At 29.9% G+C, this 20211-nt stretch overlaps 3 protein-coding genes across 4 annotated transcripts; 1 reads left to right on the top strand and 2 right to left on the bottom strand.

Annotated features, from left to right (window-relative positions):
- Positions 1 to 443: 443 nt before the first annotated feature.
- On the bottom strand, positions 444 to 2211 carry LOC130445661 (tudor domain-containing protein 6-like). Its single transcript, XM_056781426.1, has 2 exons — positions 1487 to 2211; positions 444 to 925 (listed from the first exon to the last, which is right to left on the bottom strand). The coding sequence occupies exons 1-2, from the start codon at positions 2001 to 2003 to the stop codon at positions 522 to 524; spliced, it is 921 nt and encodes a 306-aa protein (XP_056637404.1). The 5' UTR covers positions 2004 to 2211; the 3' UTR covers positions 444 to 521.
- Positions 2212 to 3069: 858 nt separating this feature from the next.
- Positions 3070 to 9712, top strand: LOC130445659 (wee1-like protein kinase). Its single transcript, XM_056781423.1, has 7 exons — positions 3070 to 3640; positions 5047 to 5241; positions 6447 to 6590; positions 6931 to 7099; positions 7403 to 7604; positions 7691 to 7938; positions 9056 to 9712. Exons 1-7 carry the CDS (start codon positions 3232 to 3234, stop codon positions 9303 to 9305), a joined length of 1617 nt encoding a protein of 538 aa, XP_056637401.1. The 5' UTR covers positions 3070 to 3231; the 3' UTR covers positions 9306 to 9712.
- Positions 9713 to 11541: 1829 nt separating this feature from the next.
- On the bottom strand, positions 11542 to 20193 carry LOC130445658 (uncharacterized). 2 transcript variants are annotated; one of them, XM_056781421.1, is made up of 10 exons: positions 19768 to 20193; positions 18917 to 19166; positions 18490 to 18603; positions 18250 to 18433; positions 16757 to 17056; positions 16517 to 16669; positions 16190 to 16406; positions 14302 to 14595; positions 12460 to 12675; positions 11542 to 11863 (listed from the first exon to the last, which is right to left on the bottom strand). In XM_056781421.1, the coding sequence occupies exons 1-10, from the start codon at positions 19881 to 19883 to the stop codon at positions 11596 to 11598; spliced, it is 2112 nt and encodes a 703-aa protein (XP_056637399.1). In that variant the 5' UTR covers positions 19884 to 20193; the 3' UTR covers positions 11542 to 11595. The 2 variants fall into 2 exon arrangements, with proteins under 2 accessions (XP_056637399.1, XP_056637400.1); XM_056781422.1 differs by lacking the exon at positions 12460 to 12675 and having other exon boundaries at positions 19768 to 20002.
- Between the last annotated feature and the right edge of the window lie 18 nt (positions 20194 to 20211).

Below are 20211 nucleotides of genomic sequence, written 5' to 3'. Positions count from 1 at the left end.
TCCATGGTAGGCTCATCTCTCTACCGAATAGGTCCTTTTAACTGCATATTAAACAGACCAGGCTTCAGAAAATATAATGTGAGGTAGCCTCTTCAACGAGCTTGAGTAGAGCCAAACACCAAGTCCATAGTAAGCTCATCTCACTATCGAATAGGTCCTCTTAACTGTATCTTTACCAGACCAGGCTTCAGAAAATAACGTCTGAGGTAGCCTCAGCTCACTACTGAACAAATCATTCAAATATCTCTGAAGTGAAGACATCTTCAATGAGCTTGAGTAGAGACAAACACCAAGTCCATAGTAGGCTCATCTCACTACTGAATAGGTCCTTTTAATTCCATCTTTACCAGGCAGGCTTCAGAAAATAAAGCCTGAGGTAGTAAGCTCGTTGAAGATGTGTTTGAAACATTATTGTGTAATTAATAATTTCATAAAAACTTCGATTTCATAAGTGGAGTTTATATTTTTTTTACAGTATATTAAAATCTCTCTTCAGTAAGTTACATGGATCCCTTTTATTGCTAACTATCAAAAATACTGCAATTAATATTCTGGTATTCATAATAAGGTCTCTGTAATAAATCCAATGGTACTTCTTTGATTAAACTTTGTTCCCATAAAGATGATGGCACCATACCAGTTTCGATAGCGTGAAAAGTAGGAATCAAATGCATGTATTTGATTTTCCTTCTATATTTGCTTATTTTATAGTTAGAATTGTAAATCCACGTTCCGTGCGTAGCTATACCATTTTCAATCAACTTTTTGTTTATGGAAACAACTGCAGATTTGTTAACGCTGAACAAAGCTATGTGCAACACTTTTTCTTGGGAATCTATTTCTATTATTTTCGCTAAGAGTTGTTTTTCTGATATTAACAATGAAAATTCATATAGATCTGCTCGAGTCCATGGTTCATGACGATCTGGAAAAAAAATTTTACTATTATACCAGAACACTATCATTATCGCAGCTTAAAAGGGGGACACTATAATCCTTTGGGTTACAGTGTATATGACACCCCAATATCTACATACATACATACAAGGAAAAAATGGTTCGAAGAGATTAGAAGAAATTTGAGAACAGTGAAAGAAAGGAACTAGCAAAATGGAAAAAGTAAACTGAGTTATTTGGGATTTTTTTATGATAACCATTTCCAAATCTACAAAACATAAATCAATTGTATTTATAGAAAAGAAATGATGAAATAAAATGTGTTTATTCATTTAGCTGTATTTGCTTATGATAAAAGTGCTTTACATATAGTAGTTTCCATCCAATCATTGAATAAACAATGTACATACATAAGTTTTTTTGTTAATTGTTAAACATTTGGTTTTTAAGAACAGTCACTGGCTTTTCCAATGTTTTACATAAATCCTATGTATGACACTACTACATTTAAATACGGTAAACTACTTGTAAGTTAAGGCCAAACTTTAAATTAATTATCTAAAAGAAGTAATTAGAATCGTTTACTTACTTATTGGTACTACATCTGCTAATGCTCCTCTTATAGCAAATCTAGGTACAGTTCTATGTTTCTTAAAAATATAAAATATATTATCTAATGCAATATTCACACACTGGCCATAATCTATTAAAAAGACACGTAATTTTGCTTTATTTTGTAGAAGTGTAGGTAAAACAATTGCACGATAATATACAGAATCTATACACACTATGCAGGTTGCATACATTTTTATATGATTCTCCGTCATTAGAATTTTCTTCTCTTTATAATAATTAGTTATATATTGTTCAAATAGTTGTCTTTCCTTTACGTGCAAGATTAACCAAAACTTAGAAGGGTCGTATACATTATCTATCAAAACACTATATACATCATTTGGTTTAATGGTTTCTGTAGAATATGATATTTCTTTACAAATCCTATTTATTTCAGAATCTTGTTCCATTGTCGCAGGCGTCGTATTATAAAATTCACTGTTCACTTCGTTTGGAACTATATAGCCACCAATAGTAATAGCAGAGTCCATAACTAATCTTTTGCATTAGCTTCATAAACAGGTTAATTTATTTATTATAATTTAAATTATATGAATTAAAAAATTAAGACGGAAACATTCCCAAACAATCAGTTCTACTTAAGATAAATACGTTTATTTGGAATTTTAAGTTTAAAACAGTGTAATCAAACAATGCTACCAACTCATATACGTATTGTATAAAAAACAATGTCACTATGAGGTATATTATAAACATCGAACTCTATAAATTTATTTATCGAGTTCGATGATTATAAATATGAATCAAAGAAAATATCCATAGACCTAGTAATTGTAGACTGTTCGTTCGATGAAATTCGTGTTCCAATATTAATATGATATCCGAAGAAAGTTTCAGTAAAGCTATATCTGACAAGTGGTTCCTTTTAATTTGTTGTAGCGTGCTCCTTCCACCGTTCTATTTCTTTATTCCCTTATCTTTTTAGGTCTATCTTAGACAAGAGGCTGTTTCTTTCTAAAATTGGCACACATTTTTTAATTTATTCATATCTATACAACAGTCTAGAATTTATATGTCTATGGTGTTACCATATATATAACATCCAAACCATAGACATAGTAATATTACTAAATGTCTATGATCCAAACTTCAATTTAATTACGGTATTTCTCATTAGAACATTTCGGAAACTATGAGCATAATTTCTGAAAAGCCGTATTATTGTCAAATATATCCTAAATTATTAATTTGCTAACCAAACTTTGATTTTTTTACTATAATAATTTTAGACTTAAATCCAAAAATGGTTGCTAAAATATATATGTAAACGTGTCTACAGAACATACTCGTTCCACACAGATAGACGCCGTAAAAATTTGTTAATTATAAATATATTTTGGGAAGAAAGATTCTTTTTAAGAACGGTTGATCGTTAATAAATGAGAATCCAAAATACATCTGAGTAAATCATATTTTTAAACGTTAAATTTAATTTAGAATATCAAACAAAACCTATTTATCTGCTTAGTTTATTATCCCTCCGTAAGACGTCGCTGATATACATTGTTTTCAACCAATCAAAAGTAATCTGACATGATAATTTGGATTTCAAGCTTTACGATTGGTCTAATTGAATTGCAGATGCATTAAACATCAAATTAACCGTTTCCTATGAATGGCGTGTTTTGTTTACGGAAAAAATTTTTTAGAAATAAGTAAAAGTGATTTTTTTAAATTTGGTGAATTTCAGTTATCGAAATGTCTTTCGCGAGAAGTCTACAAGAGGAGTTGAACGAACCAGATGAGTTAGATACATCGTCAGGTTGCGATATGTCTTTTGAATTGTCTTGTGATATTGATACTAGTGATCATGTAGCTTTCTGTAGCCCTAAGCAAGAACATGGACCAAGAAAATTAGAATTTTCTGGATGTGATAACAATTTAACACCTGGACCAAAGACTGTTTCATTTAGTCCTCCTTATAAGAGAGTTAGGGCTTTAAGATTATTTGATAGTCCTTTGACACCAAAGACCATTATACACAATTCATCAGCAGACACACCTGTTCCGAGAAGCAGATTATTTGGTAAACCTAGGGCCGTAGCAACGGCATATCCGAGAAAAGAAGAAAGGCCAGCAGCTAATGTAAATCCATTTACACCTAATGGTAATTATAACTAATTATTCTATTAGGTTTTAAAAATATCTTTTATTCAACTTGATAACTTTTTTGATAGACATCAATGTATGTAGTTAAAATTAAGATTATCTAAAAATTTTAATGTAAAAAAAACAATGAACCTCTTTCAATGTATATCTGTTAATTTCTTTGTCAATATACAGATGAAATTTTTCAATTGAAAACTACTTCATTTACTAGGATATTAGCAATTAAAAACATAATAAATAGATTTAATTTGTAATTCGTTTAGTTAATTAATTGTTCAATCTTTCATATTCATTTTTTTGATGTATTCCACAATGAATTGTCCTTTTTATTTTAATAAAACAGAACTGTATATTGTTAACAATAATATAATTAATAATCACATAAATCTAAATATTATTTTGGTTTATAAACTATTGAGAGAATAAACAATGAGTTGAGCTAAGTTAATAGTTGTACGAAATTTTTTGTTACTTGGGATAATCATAGTGTTTCAATTTCAAACCATTTGTATTTCATTCTCTTAAAATTACAAAAATCACAATTAACTAATATGTTACAGGTGTCTGTAACAATTTGGTTTTATTATCTATTTAATAAATTATTTACATTTACTTGCTTTCCAAATGTACAATTCAAAAACCCATTCAAGCACATGAGTGTGTAAATTTCAACCGCATGTTCCAAATTCTCATTTTGAGATCTGTGTGTCAAATAATGTCTGATTCTTCCTTGCCCCTTAAGCACCAGAAAAATGATTGGGTTTCATGAGTTTCAAAATGTTTTTTAAACACAAACTGGATTCAGAAACAAATTTGGAATACGAATTATTATTCAATGAAGAAGACATATGAACGCATGTTCCAAATTGTCGTTTTTAAAATCTGTGCGTCAAACACAGTTGCGTTTTACTTTTGCCCCACCAGATAGATATTTGGACTTCATGAGGTTCAAAATTGTGCGTTGAACACAAACTATAGAATTGTGGTCAATGTCAATCTGTCTTTAAAAAGAAGTCACACCTGTGGGCGTCTCAAAATAGAATTCTCTTACTCAATTGATTCAGAAACAAATTCCTGACCAAAAAAGACTATAAAATTGCCTAAGAAGGTAATCTATAGTAAAAATTTTAGTTACAAAGATGTACTTCTGTAGTATTCATATTTTGTATTCAATCATTCGAATTAGTTATATTTTGGATACAGCAAGTTTGTTTCGAACTTTGATAATTGACACAAAGCTCACCGAAGTTTTGATTGATTCTTGTGTGCTAAGCTTATGAGTGTCAAGCCCATGTGTTTCGTGTATGAAATGCTTGATAAATTAGGAATCAATTATTGTAAGTTTAGTTATAATTTAAAAACACAATACAGTTGAACTCCAACTTACCTAGAAACATTTTTTAGGTATTTTATTATCAAAGAAAAGGAGTAGATCCATAAGATCTTTGTTGGGATCGCCTGACATGAAACCACCTAAATGTGATTTGAATGAAAGTGATGCATCAGATGTGGAAATAGAACAGCCAACAAAACGAGTAGCTCTACAGGAAAATAATATTTCTAGATATCATCAAGAATTTTTGGAACTGGAATTGATAGGTAATTGCTAATTTCAACTTGATAATTTATCTTTTAAGTTTTAAACGATTCAGTAGTTGGTTAATTTCAGTTCATTTATTATCAAGTATGAATAAAAAATTGAATTGATTTATTGTTATATCTGTGTAAAACTATGCATAATTGTTAATTTATTAATATTTCAAAGTTTTATTTAATAATCATACTTAATTTTCAATAATTATTTTGTTATCAAACCTGTTTTCTTTGTTTTTCTTCTTTACTATCTTTAAATTGCAACCAAGATGAATGTTATTTTTTTAGTTTATTTTAATCCTGATGCCTTTCTTCCATTTCAGATGTAAGACTTGTTGGAGTAGTGTCCTTTTTTCACAGCTCTTTCCATTCTCTCCTATGTCTTTTGTTTCATTTGCTGCCATCTTATTCCTAGTTTTTACCTGCCATATTTATTTCTATTGTTCAGCTATTCTTTGGTTTTCTTTTAATGACATGGTCAAAATCATCATAGTTTTCCTCCCTCAATTTTGTTTTCAATTAAATTTCTCTCTTATAATGTTATTCCTTATTTTGTTGTGTCTTCTTTTATCCTCAATTTCCTTTTATTAATCTTATTTATATACTTCATATTTTGTTATCGATTTTGCTTAAGTTCCTTCCTGAATTTTATTTTTGAATTAGTTTTGAATGGAATTTTTCTCTCATCACGTTATTCCTTATTTTGTCATATCTTCCTCATTTTTCTTTTGAATTAGTTTTAAATTGGATTTTTCTCTCATAATCTTATTCCTTATTGTGTCATATCTTGTTGTTTTATCATTTATTTTCTTATTAATGTCATTTATTTATTTCATATTTTGTTATTGTTTCTGTGTAAGTTCCTTCCTCAATTTTGTTTTGAATTAGTTTTAAACTGGATTTTTCTCTCATAATGTTATTCCTCATTTTGTCGTACCTTGTTTTATACTCTATTTTTTCTTATTAATTTTATTTATATACTTTATATTTTGTTTCTGATCTAAATTTCAATATGGTATGACTACTTTTGGATATATTTCTATTGTTATTTGTTTTGGTGTTTCTTTTTGACTGTTAAAGGCATTGAATCTTGCAGTTTCTCCAATCCTCTCGTTTATATGATTAGTGTAAATTTGAAAAAATTGTGTGACCAAAATTATATTTTATTTTCATTTCAGTATGCTCTATAAATGTTTATATACTTCTTTTAGGTAAAGGACACTTTGGGTGTGTCTACAAATGTGTTAATAGATTGGATGGATGTGTTTATGCGGTGAAAAAATCAACAAAACCTGTAGCTGGGAGTGTTTTTGAAAAAACTGCTCTTAATGAAGTTTATGCACATGCTGTTTTAGGTAATGCTAATTTTAAATGAGTCGCTTTGCCTGTAATGTTACTGAACACACTATTTACACTACCACTACTATTACAATTACATTGTCTGACGCGCGTTTCGATAACAGTCTCTGAAGACAATAATTTGGTTATCGAGACACATGTCAGATAATGTAATTGTGTAATTCGTATATACAACTTGATGTCTTTTTTAATATCAATTTAAGAAAAAAGTCATTTTTCCTACAAACCTCTTCATAGCCTAAAATCCAAAATGGAATCAAAATTCTTTTGGTTTGTTTATGCCTTTTCTAAATTTTTTTGAGGTGGTTACAAAATACATTTTTTTTTAACCTTTAGGGAAACATCAACATGTAGTTCGATATTATTCTGCCTGGGCTGAAGATAATCATATGATAATTCAAAACGAATATTGTAACGGAGGTTCATTGGCAGATAAAATATCACAAGAGCCACTTAGTGCACAAGAACTTCGGACAATGTTACTGCATGTCGCAGAGGGTTTAAGGTAAATACCTATTGAGTTATGTAATTTTTTGTTAAAAATCAAATGTACTATTCTTATTAACATTCTTCATCTTTCTCAAATATACCTGAGGAGTCTTCAAGTATTATGTAAGCCTATAAGGGGGTAGAAGGTATTAATTTTGTTGATAAGGGGGAAAAGATAATTGTAAGGCATCTGCTTACATAATATTTGAATGGTTCCTGAGGCCGTGGAATGCTTCTAGAATTCTACTTTAATAATTCTGCGACAGCAATATATATTTTTTTTTGGGGGCTACTGAATCTATTTTATTTGTTTATTTAGATACATCCATTCTGAAGGTTTGGTTCACTTGGATATTAAACCGGGAAACATATTCATTTCTCGAGAAAAGAAGATGCATGGTACTAATTATGATTCAGCAGATGACGGATTTGAGGACTTAGATGATAATTCATTATTGGAGGAAGAACTGACTTATAAAATTGGCGATTTGGGTCATGTAACAAGCATACAAAATCCACAGGTATTTTTATTTCTATAAAACTATTTCATTTAAAAATTCAACAATACTTTTTAAAATATACTGGTAAATAATATAATTTTTTTTAGGTCGAAGAAGGTGATAGTCGTTACCTGCCTAACGAAATTCTTCATGAAGATTACACACATTTAACGAAAGCTGACATTTTTGCATTGGGACTTACAGCCTTAGAAGCTGCTGGGGCTGGCGCTTTACCGAAAAATGGAGACAAGTGGCATTCATTACGAAATGGAGAACTGCCTACTTTACCTCAAAAATTAAGTCGTGATCTTATTGACCTTATCAAACAAATGATACATCCTGATCCTACACACAGGTATGAATTCATTTTTTTAATTCACTACAAATTATTCTTTTAAAAAAATTTTTAAATTCGATTATAATTGTAAGTTTATCTTCTTTTTACTGTACTATGTATGAAAAATGGAAAACACCACCCTCAAAATATCATTAAGTGGTACATAAAAATCCTAGTTCCTAGTCACACAGGAAAGAAATAAATTAAATACTAGCCAAAAAAAGGGGTACAAATACCTTTTATTAGCCTGTAAGCTTTCTATAATAGTTTTAGGAGCAAGAGAAGCCTCTGGAAGAGCCTACCAAGGCTGAATATCCTTAAAAAATTTCTTCTAAACAACTAGATTAGGTAACTAATTGGATTTTAGCACAATAACAAGCTAGACTTTCTCAGTGTTTTCCTAATAAGATATTACCACTTCAAAAATATTCCAATGATGAATGTGTCTAGCACAAACAATCGAGAGTAGATTCTGTGGGAAAGAGGAGGAAACTACAGACGATCAAGTGCTAGAATGACATGCTAGTACATAAAATGTTTCAGATTACAAAGATCCGATTTTCTTGAAGCCACACCTAAAATATCATCAAGTGGTACACAGATGGTTCAAAACCACAAAAAGGAATTGGTGCTGCAGGTGACATAAAATTGCTGGAAAAACTATCTGAGACAAAACAGGAAATAGTTTGGGTTCCTAGTCCTACAGCAATCAAACAATAATAGAATACACTACTCAGAAATGGAACACGGATGCCTATTGCATAGAACATTTCTGTAAAAGTTTCAGGAGAAAGGAAACTATCTAAATCAGGCCACACGTTCTCATTGAATTTTACAGGAAGGAACTAATGAGAAAATGATTTTTAGTCATTTAAGTTGCCTTTCTGAGGTCCAAATATTTAAAGTGGGAGAAAATTCGCCCTAATTAGCACTGACTCAGAAAATGTCCAAAAATATTTTTTATTAGAAAAAAAACTTATTGACAATTTGCAAGGGATTTAGATGAATCGGGGGATGGGGTGAAGTTGCTAATAATTAGAAAATGTAAAGTTCTAACAGTGAAAGTGTGAATTTATAAAATCCTTCCCTTTTTTGGCGAGAAAATAATTGTGTTATAATATTTTTTTTATTTTAGACCGTCATCTGCGCAGATATTACACAACAGGGCGTTATTTCCAGACAGTACCAAATCGAAAGCAGAATTAACTCGAGAATTAAATGCGGAAAAATTGAGAAATGAAATGTTGGTGAAGCAACTTAAAGAAGCGGCTATATGTATAAAAACAATTGCCAGCGAAACCGTTAAATTGCCTAGTTCAACAAAAATTAATTCCAGATTGATAGGTAAAAAAGTGAACAGGAGTATTAGTACTACTACTTTTTAATAAACAAAAAGTTATTATTAATATTAATATTACAATTTTTGTCAGCTCATATTTTGTATTAGTATTTTTGACGAACAATGTTTACTAATGATTATTATTCTTATTTGTCTTTCTTGTTACATATATACATATATATAAATACAAAAAACAGGGAGCGTAGTTTTCGGTTAACTTCCCTGTATTTTTTTATTTTTATTCTGTGTTAATTAATTTTGATATAACTGCTGAATAATTATATATCGGCTTATTAAAAAGGAACGTTAGCTGTTGATAACGATAAAACACGAGCATTTACGTTAAATATTTTAAAAGATCGCCTTATGTAAGCTGTGGAATTATCGAGTTAATTTTTAGGAAATTAATTATTTTTAATACAAAAAATTATGTATCTATTTTTGAGTTTTCTTTTCATTTATTCCCATGCAGCAATTCTACTAATTCTTTTTTTGCTATTACGAAATCGGTTTATATATACTGGATATTGCAACCAAAAGCAAAGTCACCTCGTTTCCTTGATAGGTAGAAAACTAGAAAATTATTGGGTTCTGCTTGATAAAAAATTTTCGTAGCACCATCCGTATTCGAGATAAGGAGCGTTATATACACATTTTTCACGATTTTGTTGTAAGTATTGGCAACATTGTAATCAATAATGTAATGAGCCCTTTGTATGAAAATAGAAAGAAAAATGTGTTTCTGATTTTAGTAAATTTCTGTACAAAGGGTTTTTTGATAAGGAAATTTGAAAAAGATATCAACTGCACCGGAAAAATTATCGTTGAGGAAAACTCGTGAAAATTGGATTTTCACGATACATTTTTTTCCAGAACCTACCATTATTTTCGCATACCTTGACTATACATGAATATTTTCAATATTGTCAAAAAATCAAGAAATTAAAAAAAAAAAATTTTACATGATTTTATAAAAAATTCAATATTTCCAAAACCATCTCAGATATGCTTATTAGAGGTTAATGAAAAGTATTTGTACTTCAATGTAGTGCTCATAGCTTCTTTTGATCACAAATATGAATGGCGTCCTCTGCTCATTTTCTAATATTTTCTATATGGTATTATACCTCATTGGTATAATGGCAATGTTGCAATACAAGAAAATCGGAAGAGGTATATCATAGAAAAAAAACAGATGCTTTTTCGTGATTGAACAAACCAGTTGTATAAGAAGTTTCAATATAGTCAGAAACTGATCGTTAACTTTCACCTTCTATTTCTGAACCTTATCAAACCAAGTTATCGTCTTCGGAGACTGAAACCACAATATTCGCCTTCAGACACTGAACTTGTTATCATACCAAGTCATTCTCTTCAGATATTTAAAGTAAACTCTTAAACTTAATTCTCCAAATTTGGTTATCAAACCAAGTTATTGTATTCCGAGACTGAAAGCAAAATCTTTACCTTCACTCTCTGAATTTGGTTATTGAACCAAGTCATCGTCTTCAGACACTGAAGTCTTAGAACTTGGTTATTGAACCAAGTCATCATTTTCAGAGACTGGAGTCTCTGAACTTAGTTATTGTACCAAGTCCATTGGCTTTAGAAACTGCACTTGGTTATTGAACCAAAACATCGGCTTTATAAACTGAAGTCTGCTTTTAGTTATTGAATCAAGCCATCGTCTTCAGAGACTGAAAGTAAAATCTTTATCTCCACTTTCTGAACTTGGTTATCATACGAACTAATTAATAGGTTTTAACGAGTTTTAGACTATTCCCAATAGATAAACTTATAGACGATCCCGAGTTGATCAGAAACTATGACAGTTTAGAGAATAGAAGAAAAGTTGCCGACCTGATTCTATTTTACCAATACTACCAGGGCAGATGCTCTTCCGAGCTGTCCTACCTAGAGCAGTATTTGCAAGAGCTACTCGACAGGCAGACGTGTCTCAAAAACACCAGAATATCAATTTATTGGGTTTCCTTTCTTTGGAGGAGTACAAGATTGTGGTATCAGCTACCAAGGCTCGTCTTACATAAAAAAAGAGATCAACGGATTCCTGTCAGGCGTGCCAAAAGAATTGTAATATCATACAATTTGTTTATTATAGTAATTATTATAGATTGCAAATAAAAAAATCCCTGTTACTTGGAAACCAATACAAAGTAAACCAAAAACCAAGTGCGACGACCTGAAAACATTTAGGGTAACGAAAAAAGGGAAGTAATACGAGACAGAAATGTGAAGAAATTTTTGATTGAATAAAATAAATATTTCCTTACATAAATACATTTATTATGTAAAATGTTTATTTTAAAACGCATCGATTAAAATAAGGTAATTTTAGGTTTGCAAACACAATATAAGGGATGTATCACTCGACAATTAGGATTGTGCACAAGAAAATTATCAATTCCGACTTTAGTTACACTGGTATAAGTGAGATCAATTAATTCTATATCTAAATTTTTGAGGTGGCTCAATGTACTATCGCTGATGTTTTTATAGCCTCGAAGGGAAAGGCGCCTTAAGGGTATTTTCCATTTAACTTTCCATCTATCTTGATTATTTGGAATATCATCCCTTGAAAATATTCTGAAAAAAGAAATAATTTGAAATTCTCACTATGACAAAAAAGTTTTTTCATTATCATCAAATTTATAGGGCAGCGGTCATTTAATAGAGACTGCATGCAAAAAGGGGCATATTAGTTGTGTTGTGTGAAAGAAGCATAGAGTTAATTTTAAAGATAGATATTGAAATGGGCCCCAATTTCTGACAGAGATAAAAAGAACATCAATATATCACTGTTTATCTCCTTCTAGTCTGTTCTTATTGAATCTAGCAAACACCAATAAAAATTATGACATAAGAAAAGAATTGGACGTACAGGATGTTGTGAGATGGGTCAGGGCACGAAAAAGATTCTGTAGGGATCACGCAGAAAGAATGCCAGAAGACAGATAGGCTAAAACTCAGAGACCGAACACACCTAACCTAGGAGTTCAGCTTCTCAGGAAGATCCAAGAAGAGGGCCAAACGTACAGGATTGAACAGGACCTGGTCCTATTGAAAGAGGAAGAAGAAGACCAATGAAACTATTGTTAAGACCCTTGGCTTTTAGTTGAAGATAATTAACCTTGTCTTTTACACCTATAACCAGAAAAGTAGTTGTATAATAAAAAATTTACCGTATTTCTCGTATTTCCCTTACGATCCTGTTACGTCCAGTTGATTCATCGGCTTTAGGGGAAGCATCATTTCCATTTCTATTAATTTTGATTGTGGAACAAGAAGGTCGATTGATAAAATCGTGACTTATTGTTATTGTGGAGCTGGAAGATGGTTGCGACGTTTCGTTATTGGGATGTCCATTTACGGATCTGGAGGTTGATGGCTGACATTCTCTAAAAAAATATTTAAATATATAAATCTGAATTGATAGAAAAAAGACAAAAATTTGAATTATCTAATTTGATAAAAAATTCCTTGTTCAATCAAAATATTTATGACAGCTTAAAAAAATCAACATGCCTCAAACAATGCATTGTTAATAAGGTTATTATTTGGCAATGGGGGGTCTACTCAATTTTAGGTTATAAAAAATTAATATTTTTTAGGTTAGGTTAGGATTTTTTTCGTCGTTCTTCCTTTGAAACTTTGAGTGAATTCTACCATGATTTAATTTGTGTATAAAAATATGTTTTTTGGTAATAAATTATATATTTTATATATATAATTATTTTATCAACGGAAAAAAGGAGTTGTAATTATGGTTTTTGAACTTAGGTCTCATTTTTTCTTAAAGTGTGTTAAAAAAAATGAGCAAAATGGAAAAAAATGTTAGTTTTTCAACTTTTTGTGAATTTAGAGAAAACTGCAAAAATTTTAAATTTTCAAGAATTTTAATAATTTGTAAAAACTGTGCAAATTATGATATTCATTTGTTTTTTCTAACAAATAATTCGACATGTTTTGAATTTTGGATTTTTTTTGACCAATAAAAGTGTTGAAATTTTGGTTTTCAAACTTATGTATAATTTTTATCTTGATTGCACGGAAAAACTGTACAAAATTGAGAAAAATGTGCAAAAACTACACAAATTTTTGCTTTTTCAAATTTTTTTTAATAATTTGTAAAAACTGTTCAAATTATTATATTCAATTGTTTCTTTTTCAAACTCTTCGTTTTTATTTTGTGTAAAAAATGCGACATTACTCGAAAAAAATTTTTAAGTACAGTTTTCAGAGAAAAAAATTTATGGTTTTTGGGTGTTTTATTGAACAATAAATATTGAAAATGTAAATTTTCCACTTTTTGTAATTTATAGAAATCGACAAAAATTTTAAACTTATTAAGAATTTTAATAACTTATAAAAACTGATCAACACAAAGTCTGTGATGTTAGAATTTATTTAACGAATAAATAATAATTCAGATATATTCAAATCACGAAAAAAAACCATTGAAAGAGACATTTAGAAAGAATAGTGAATGGTATTAATTGGATACATCCTAAAGAAGAGAGCAATAAAGGAAAAACTAGATCACAAATTGGAAAAACTTTGCCAATAATGGTGAACATTAATGTGACTGAAAAGAGTGGGAAAGTCACATAGAATAATTGTAATGTATCTCTGGGCTAATCAATGATGGTTGACCATATTCCTTGTATTAAAACATTAAAACTACTTTGGAATAAATTATGTATTGAAGAATAAAAAAATTAGTTAAACTATTAAAGACCTCGTATCTGTTTACAGACCGCTTCTAAATTGTACAAAAGGCTATAAATAATTATATGTATGGTCATTAGAGAGACATTGATATAAAATAATGGAACTTCAAGTGTCTAAAGAACACTTGGAGTCAATTAATGATGATGTGGGTCCCCATTAGGATCATGTAAATCTATGATTCTTCGCAATCTTCACCCAACCAGATGATTAGCAGATCCTCTTAACAAAAATGTGTACTGTTGTAATAAAATGTGAAATAAAAAAATTAATCCAAATATAATTTATGAACTTACGGTTGTGATCTTGTTTGTGTATTTCTAGTGTGTATGCTACTAGAACCAGCTCTTACGATTCTCTGTATTCTTGAATTAACGTCATCTATACTTTTTACTAAATCATTCACTAAAGCTTCCCGCGCTTCGTTGGTTAACCCATCGAAGGGTGTATTGTTATTCTTCTTCGCCTTTTTTATTTGTCCAATGTCATGCATGTCTTCATCGTTATCTCTATGTGGTCGTTTCAAATTTCTGTAATCTAAGGAACTTCCTCGTACACCATATCTTGATGTACTAGGAGAATTATTTGCGCTGGAAAAATAAAAATTCACTACACATCACATTCAAATATTGTTTGTACTTTATAGTAAATCTAACCTTCTCTAATTGAGTTTGTGTGTGTTATGAGGGGGTTAAAGATACAGGGGGATGAGAAATAATAGTTTGAATGAGTAGGTCATTTGACACAATTTTTCAATCATATTTTGAATGAAAAATTGAAGCTATATATCACTACAATAAATTTCTGAATTTTTCAGTATAAAAATTTCTCAAAAGTTTGGTACAGTTCTAAATATTTTAGAAAATCTGAGCAATTTTTGGTGCAACTCAAGAATTCAGTATTGTTCTGGATTTTTTTGAAGAAAAAAAATTTTCTCGAAACTGGATCATTTTGGGAAAATCAGGCCTTTCGAAAAGAATTTTGGAGAATTCAAAAATTTCTTAGGAGTTTGATGATGTTCTTGTCATTTCTGGGAAATTTGAAAATATTTCTTTCTGGAAGATTTGAGATTGTTTGTCTGGTTTTTTTTGGTATATTAAACCATTTTTTGAAAATTCTGGCTCTCTTGGTAAACTCAAATAATTCCTCAAAAGTTTAATAATGTTCTGCCTTTTTTGTGAAAATTTGGAAATATTTCTCGAAAATTTATTGAAATTTTTAATATTTACTTGAAAATGAAATGATTTTGGTAGAATTATGTAAATTTTTTGATAACCTCATTAAATCCTTAAAATATTATGCCCGGAATATTTTTGGAAAAAATGAATATAATTTTTAAGAGTTTAAAAAGCAGAAAATACATTCAGTAATTTCTTAAATCCAAAATTAAAACAATTCCTAAACAACCAGATAAAATTGTAAGTTCATTTCAATTTTTCAAAAAACAAATAACTTTCCTGTAAAAATCTAGCCATTTCTGGATATTCTAGGAAAACTAAACCAATATTTCGACGTTTTTGAACTGTTTAGAAAATTGGAACAATTTCTTAAAAATTCAATTACACTTTAAATCAAATACGAACGCCATTTCCAAATAGTGTAATAAATTTTTAATTCTTTATCGGAACTTCCAACAATTCTTCTTAAACCCACTTTCTGGAATATCAACGAAATTTCTTAAAAGAAATTTTGGAAAACCAAGTAATTTCAACTTGTCAACAATTTTTGAGGAATTTCTTTTACCTTTTCAGGTGTCTTGTGAGGGTTTCAGTCCCTATTGCACCAATTTCTTGCCTTATATCTAAAGTTTTTTCTCTTCTTGTCTTCTGTCTTTTATTTGATCCTTCCAGTTTTTTTTTAGTCTCTCCATTCGTTTCTCAATGGTGACTTAGGCTTCCAAACTGTCTTCTTATAATATATCCATACCAATTCATCTTATACTTGTTTATTTCTTCTATTATTAATTTGTCTTCATTCTTATTTTCAATTTTATTACCTTTATATTTGTTTACCTTCTAGACTCTTTGGGGAACTTCTGACAATTTTGTTTTCTTCAATAATTACATTTACATGATGAGAAAATTTAATTTTTGTTAATATTCAACTCAAAACTTAATTTTAAATAATTACAAACCACCCGAAGAACCTTTTAACAAATAACTTGAATAAGAATAAATACTGTACCAATCTCTGATATCTTCTAAATCATCTGCTACTTGTTCAACAACACCACGCGGACAATGTAGATTTCTTGCACCCTCTTCTGGTAGTGTCATCTCTTCTCCGACTGAAGGGGTTCGGTCATGAGCAGTAGGCACTATTAAACTATTACCCATTCCAAAATAGCAGCAATTATCATCTTCTTCTTCGTCAGAAGTAGACTCTCGATCTGAATGGATATCTAACAATAAAAATACCAATTTGAATAAAAAAATGATAAATAAATATACTAGTGAAGAAGCTGAATGTGAATTCATTAATCATAATTAATCATAATTAATGTTAAATTACCTGGATCGAACTTTTGTTGCGAAAGAAAGAATGCTTTAACTTTGCTTGGTAGTTTAGTTACGTTTTTCATGTGTTTGCGACACAAAAACTTTTGTTCATCTGTACCGGAAGGCATACGCATAATATCTACTTCAGGAAAAACAACACTCGAATCTAAAATTATTTAAAATAATCTTAGATTTTTGTAAATTAGTTGTTTTTTTTGAAAGTTTTAGTGATGAAAGAAGGAATAATTCTTACTTAAAGGCTCCTTTGATCCTTCTCCACCGCATTCACATTCCGGATAAGGATCTCGATACAAAACACTGTCTTGTATTTTTGCTACTTCATTTTTAGGCTTTGCTGTAGTTGTCATGTATTCGCATAAATGAATATCGGCAATACTAAAATCTGAATTAGGTTCTGGTACCGAATTTTTTCGACCCGAATAATCGAAAATATTTTCGTCGTAATCAAATTCGGCCGATTTGAAACTCTGAAAATATAGTCGCTGTAGATTTTCTTTTGAATAGAACGTACGTAAAAGCTCGCAACCAATCGCTGAAACAAACATATCATTGAGATATTTTAAATTTCAAATTACATTCCCTTTTATTTAGTTTCCTTGTGGTAAACAAACTAAAAGACTGTTGTCGTTCAGGTGACATTGTCATCAAGTGAAAGAAAAGATTTAGTTCATAATTAAAAAAATTAAATTCATGTGTCAACTGTATTTTGATATATTTTTGAATAGCTATGCAAAAAATCCCAGATTAGGCTTGTTTTTAATTATCTCAAAAACAAAAGAAAATGTTTGGAATCTAATTATTCTTGGGAAACCTGGTACATTAAAAATATTTGTTTAACTCTAACCATTATCATTTCAAATTTTAAAAAAAATTATAACTTTTCCTTTGTGGACTAAATTAAAATTAAATTTGGAAAAATTTGAATCTTCACTGTTAAGTTTTAAGAATGAGAATTTTTAGTTAATTCCCATTTTTTTACAAAATATGCATATTTTTTTAAACTTTTAGCATCTTGTGTGATGCCCATTGTCTTGTGATGCTTTGCTGTATACCAGTGATCAACCCCTTTGTTGATTTCCGAGTTGACTGAGACTTTCCCCCAGTTTCTTGGACACCACTTTTTATGGTGGTTTAGGGTGTCTTATGGAAGTGGTTACCAACTACCTGTCCAGGAAACTGTCTCCAACTCTTCTGTCCATGATGATACCATGGGATATGAGAATTGTAGAGACCAGTAGTGTCTGTTATCACAGCAAATTCAGATGTGTTTTTCCTCTACTTTTGGTCAGTTAAATATTTAAAAGATTGTGGCTAGACAGTGGAGCTTTATAGTGCCTTCCGTTACCGCCCTTGGATACAGAAAGCTGCTCCTGCTCCCAGTTATGTCTTTGACCCATCTATACACCAAACAGGCCCTTTTGGAAATAGGAAATTGAGGGATATATCTTCCCAGTCTCGCCTATCAAATTTTCTACTGAAGTTGTAGAAGTTGGAGTGACAGTAATACCTTAGAGTTAGAGGCTATTCGAGGTCCTTGTACCTTAGTATAGTCACATTCCTATATTCCATTGCTTTCCAGACTCCTGATTGCAACCTAATCTTAGTTTTTACCATTAGATTTTCTGCATAAAGATAAGGACACTGTTAACTACACCTAATGAGATTTATTTAATTATCCATTGATGGTACAAAGGTCAATTTACTGTACATGGAAACAAATATTACCTGTGAATCTGCAATCGAAAATTTTAAGGTTCTTGCAACCGAGTTTGGCGACGCTCAAATAAGGTATCATATTCAGATGTACCCTCAAACATTTAACAATAGAAATAATTTCTAAATGTTCATATTTAGAAACAGACAATAAAAAACTACAAGTAACCCAAACACATTCATCCAAAATTAATACCTAAAAATTAAATCAATTAGTTTAATATTATTAGAATAAACAATTAAAAAAGATACCCTCAATTTCGGTATATTTTTAACAGAATGTTGAAAAAAATATTCGGAATTTGTGACGAACGTTCTTCTCAGACTGAGTTCTTCCAATCCCGATGGAAAATCTCTCAAAGCAACCTGAAAGAATTAAATTGGTACTTTAAGAAAAAAGTTTGAATGGAATTGAACAGTGTTTATAAAATTTTCTATAAATACAAATCTAAATATAATTGGATTAATTTCTAATTGATTTTTTCAAAAAAAAAAACAAGAAGAGGCAACACTCGAGTAGTTCAAGTAGTGTCAGTAAAAGTAGATGTTGTTAGGAATAGATGTCCAACTACAAGGAAAGTCTCAAATAAAATCCTTTTGCGACCATTAAAAAAGCACATTCCAAAAAAATAGAATATCTCAAAATAAAATATAAATGTATATAATACATTATGCTTACCTTTGATCCTCTAATTTTAACATTCTCCAATGCCAAGATCCTAATATTTTCAAACGACTTGGTAATTTTGAAAAAATTTACAGGTAAATCAGAAACAGTTAAATTGCCTCTTAAAAAAAAATGTGCAGTCTTTTTGTGTAGTCGTTGTGTACAATATTCAATTTTATGCAAACTATTTGGTTCATCCCTAGCATCTATATATTTCCAAAATAAAGGATCAAGAACAAATTCTTTCAGATAGTTACATGTCCTAAAATTATAATATCAGGATTATCAAGACAGTTATTAATAAATCTAGTAACAGGTAAAAGTAGCTTCAATACAAGTCATTCAAATTGTTAATAACAAAATACGTTGAGGATTAATTTAATCAATATTGAAATCTAATAAGAAACATAGATTGTAGTAGTTCAAACCATAGATTGTCCAAACCAATCTAAACAGTTAGTTTCCAAACAATTGTCCGTGTTAAGGAAAACATGTATTCATTTGGTAGGCATTATCACTCAAGCTTTAATTATTTAATGATTACTCTCACAAATTTCAAATCAACTGTTATGTATGTGAGTAGAGTGAACTATGCAGTTTTTCAATCATAGCTTTGTAAGTACCCCTATATAAAAGCATTTTCTTGTAAAAAGCTTTAATAACCAATTCATTGATATGTTTTTTCTATAAGATATATTGAATCAATTCAATTATTTCACAGCATGTAGAAAGAAAATTAATCTAAATATTATAAGTATTTTTCAAATCCATTGATAGCTTTGTTGTCAAAGCAATCAGGTTGTAAATGAGATTCTTTAAGTGGCCGTTTTTTCCTCAGTACATAGTTCGTATTCTGTACATACCTGCTTAAATGATATAAAGACGTAGCATCTAAGTATGAGAACAATATATTCAAAACATCATGGGGCAATTCCAACAGTTTACAAGGACCGTTATAATATTCTCCTTCGACAACCATAATGATTGATTTGATCAAATTTCAAATCAGACTTATTATTTTTTATTATAGATGTAAAAAATGGAAATTATTTATATTTTGTTTATACATTTCCAACTAATGCAAATAAAAACATGTCAATGTCATAAGATGGGCTGCGATTTTATCATAGAAATACTGAGCAGCCAACGCTCCTCTTACTTGCTTGTCGATACTAAAAAGTAGAAATATCTAAGAAAAAAGGACGAATAACACCTAATTTTACGATATAAAAACAAGGAATAGAATTTTAATATTCAACTGAAGTCATGTAACGCACTAGAAGTTCTACATAATGAAACTAGTAAAG

This window comes from Diorhabda sublineata, chromosome 6 (genome assembly GCF_026230105.1).
Source record: "Diorhabda sublineata isolate icDioSubl1.1 chromosome 6, icDioSubl1.1, whole genome shotgun sequence".
Taxonomy (NCBI): domain Eukaryota; kingdom Metazoa; phylum Arthropoda; class Insecta; order Coleoptera; family Chrysomelidae; genus Diorhabda; species Diorhabda sublineata.
The sequence above is the reverse complement of the archived record's forward strand: the minus strand, read 5'-3'. Positions and strand labels throughout refer to the sequence as shown.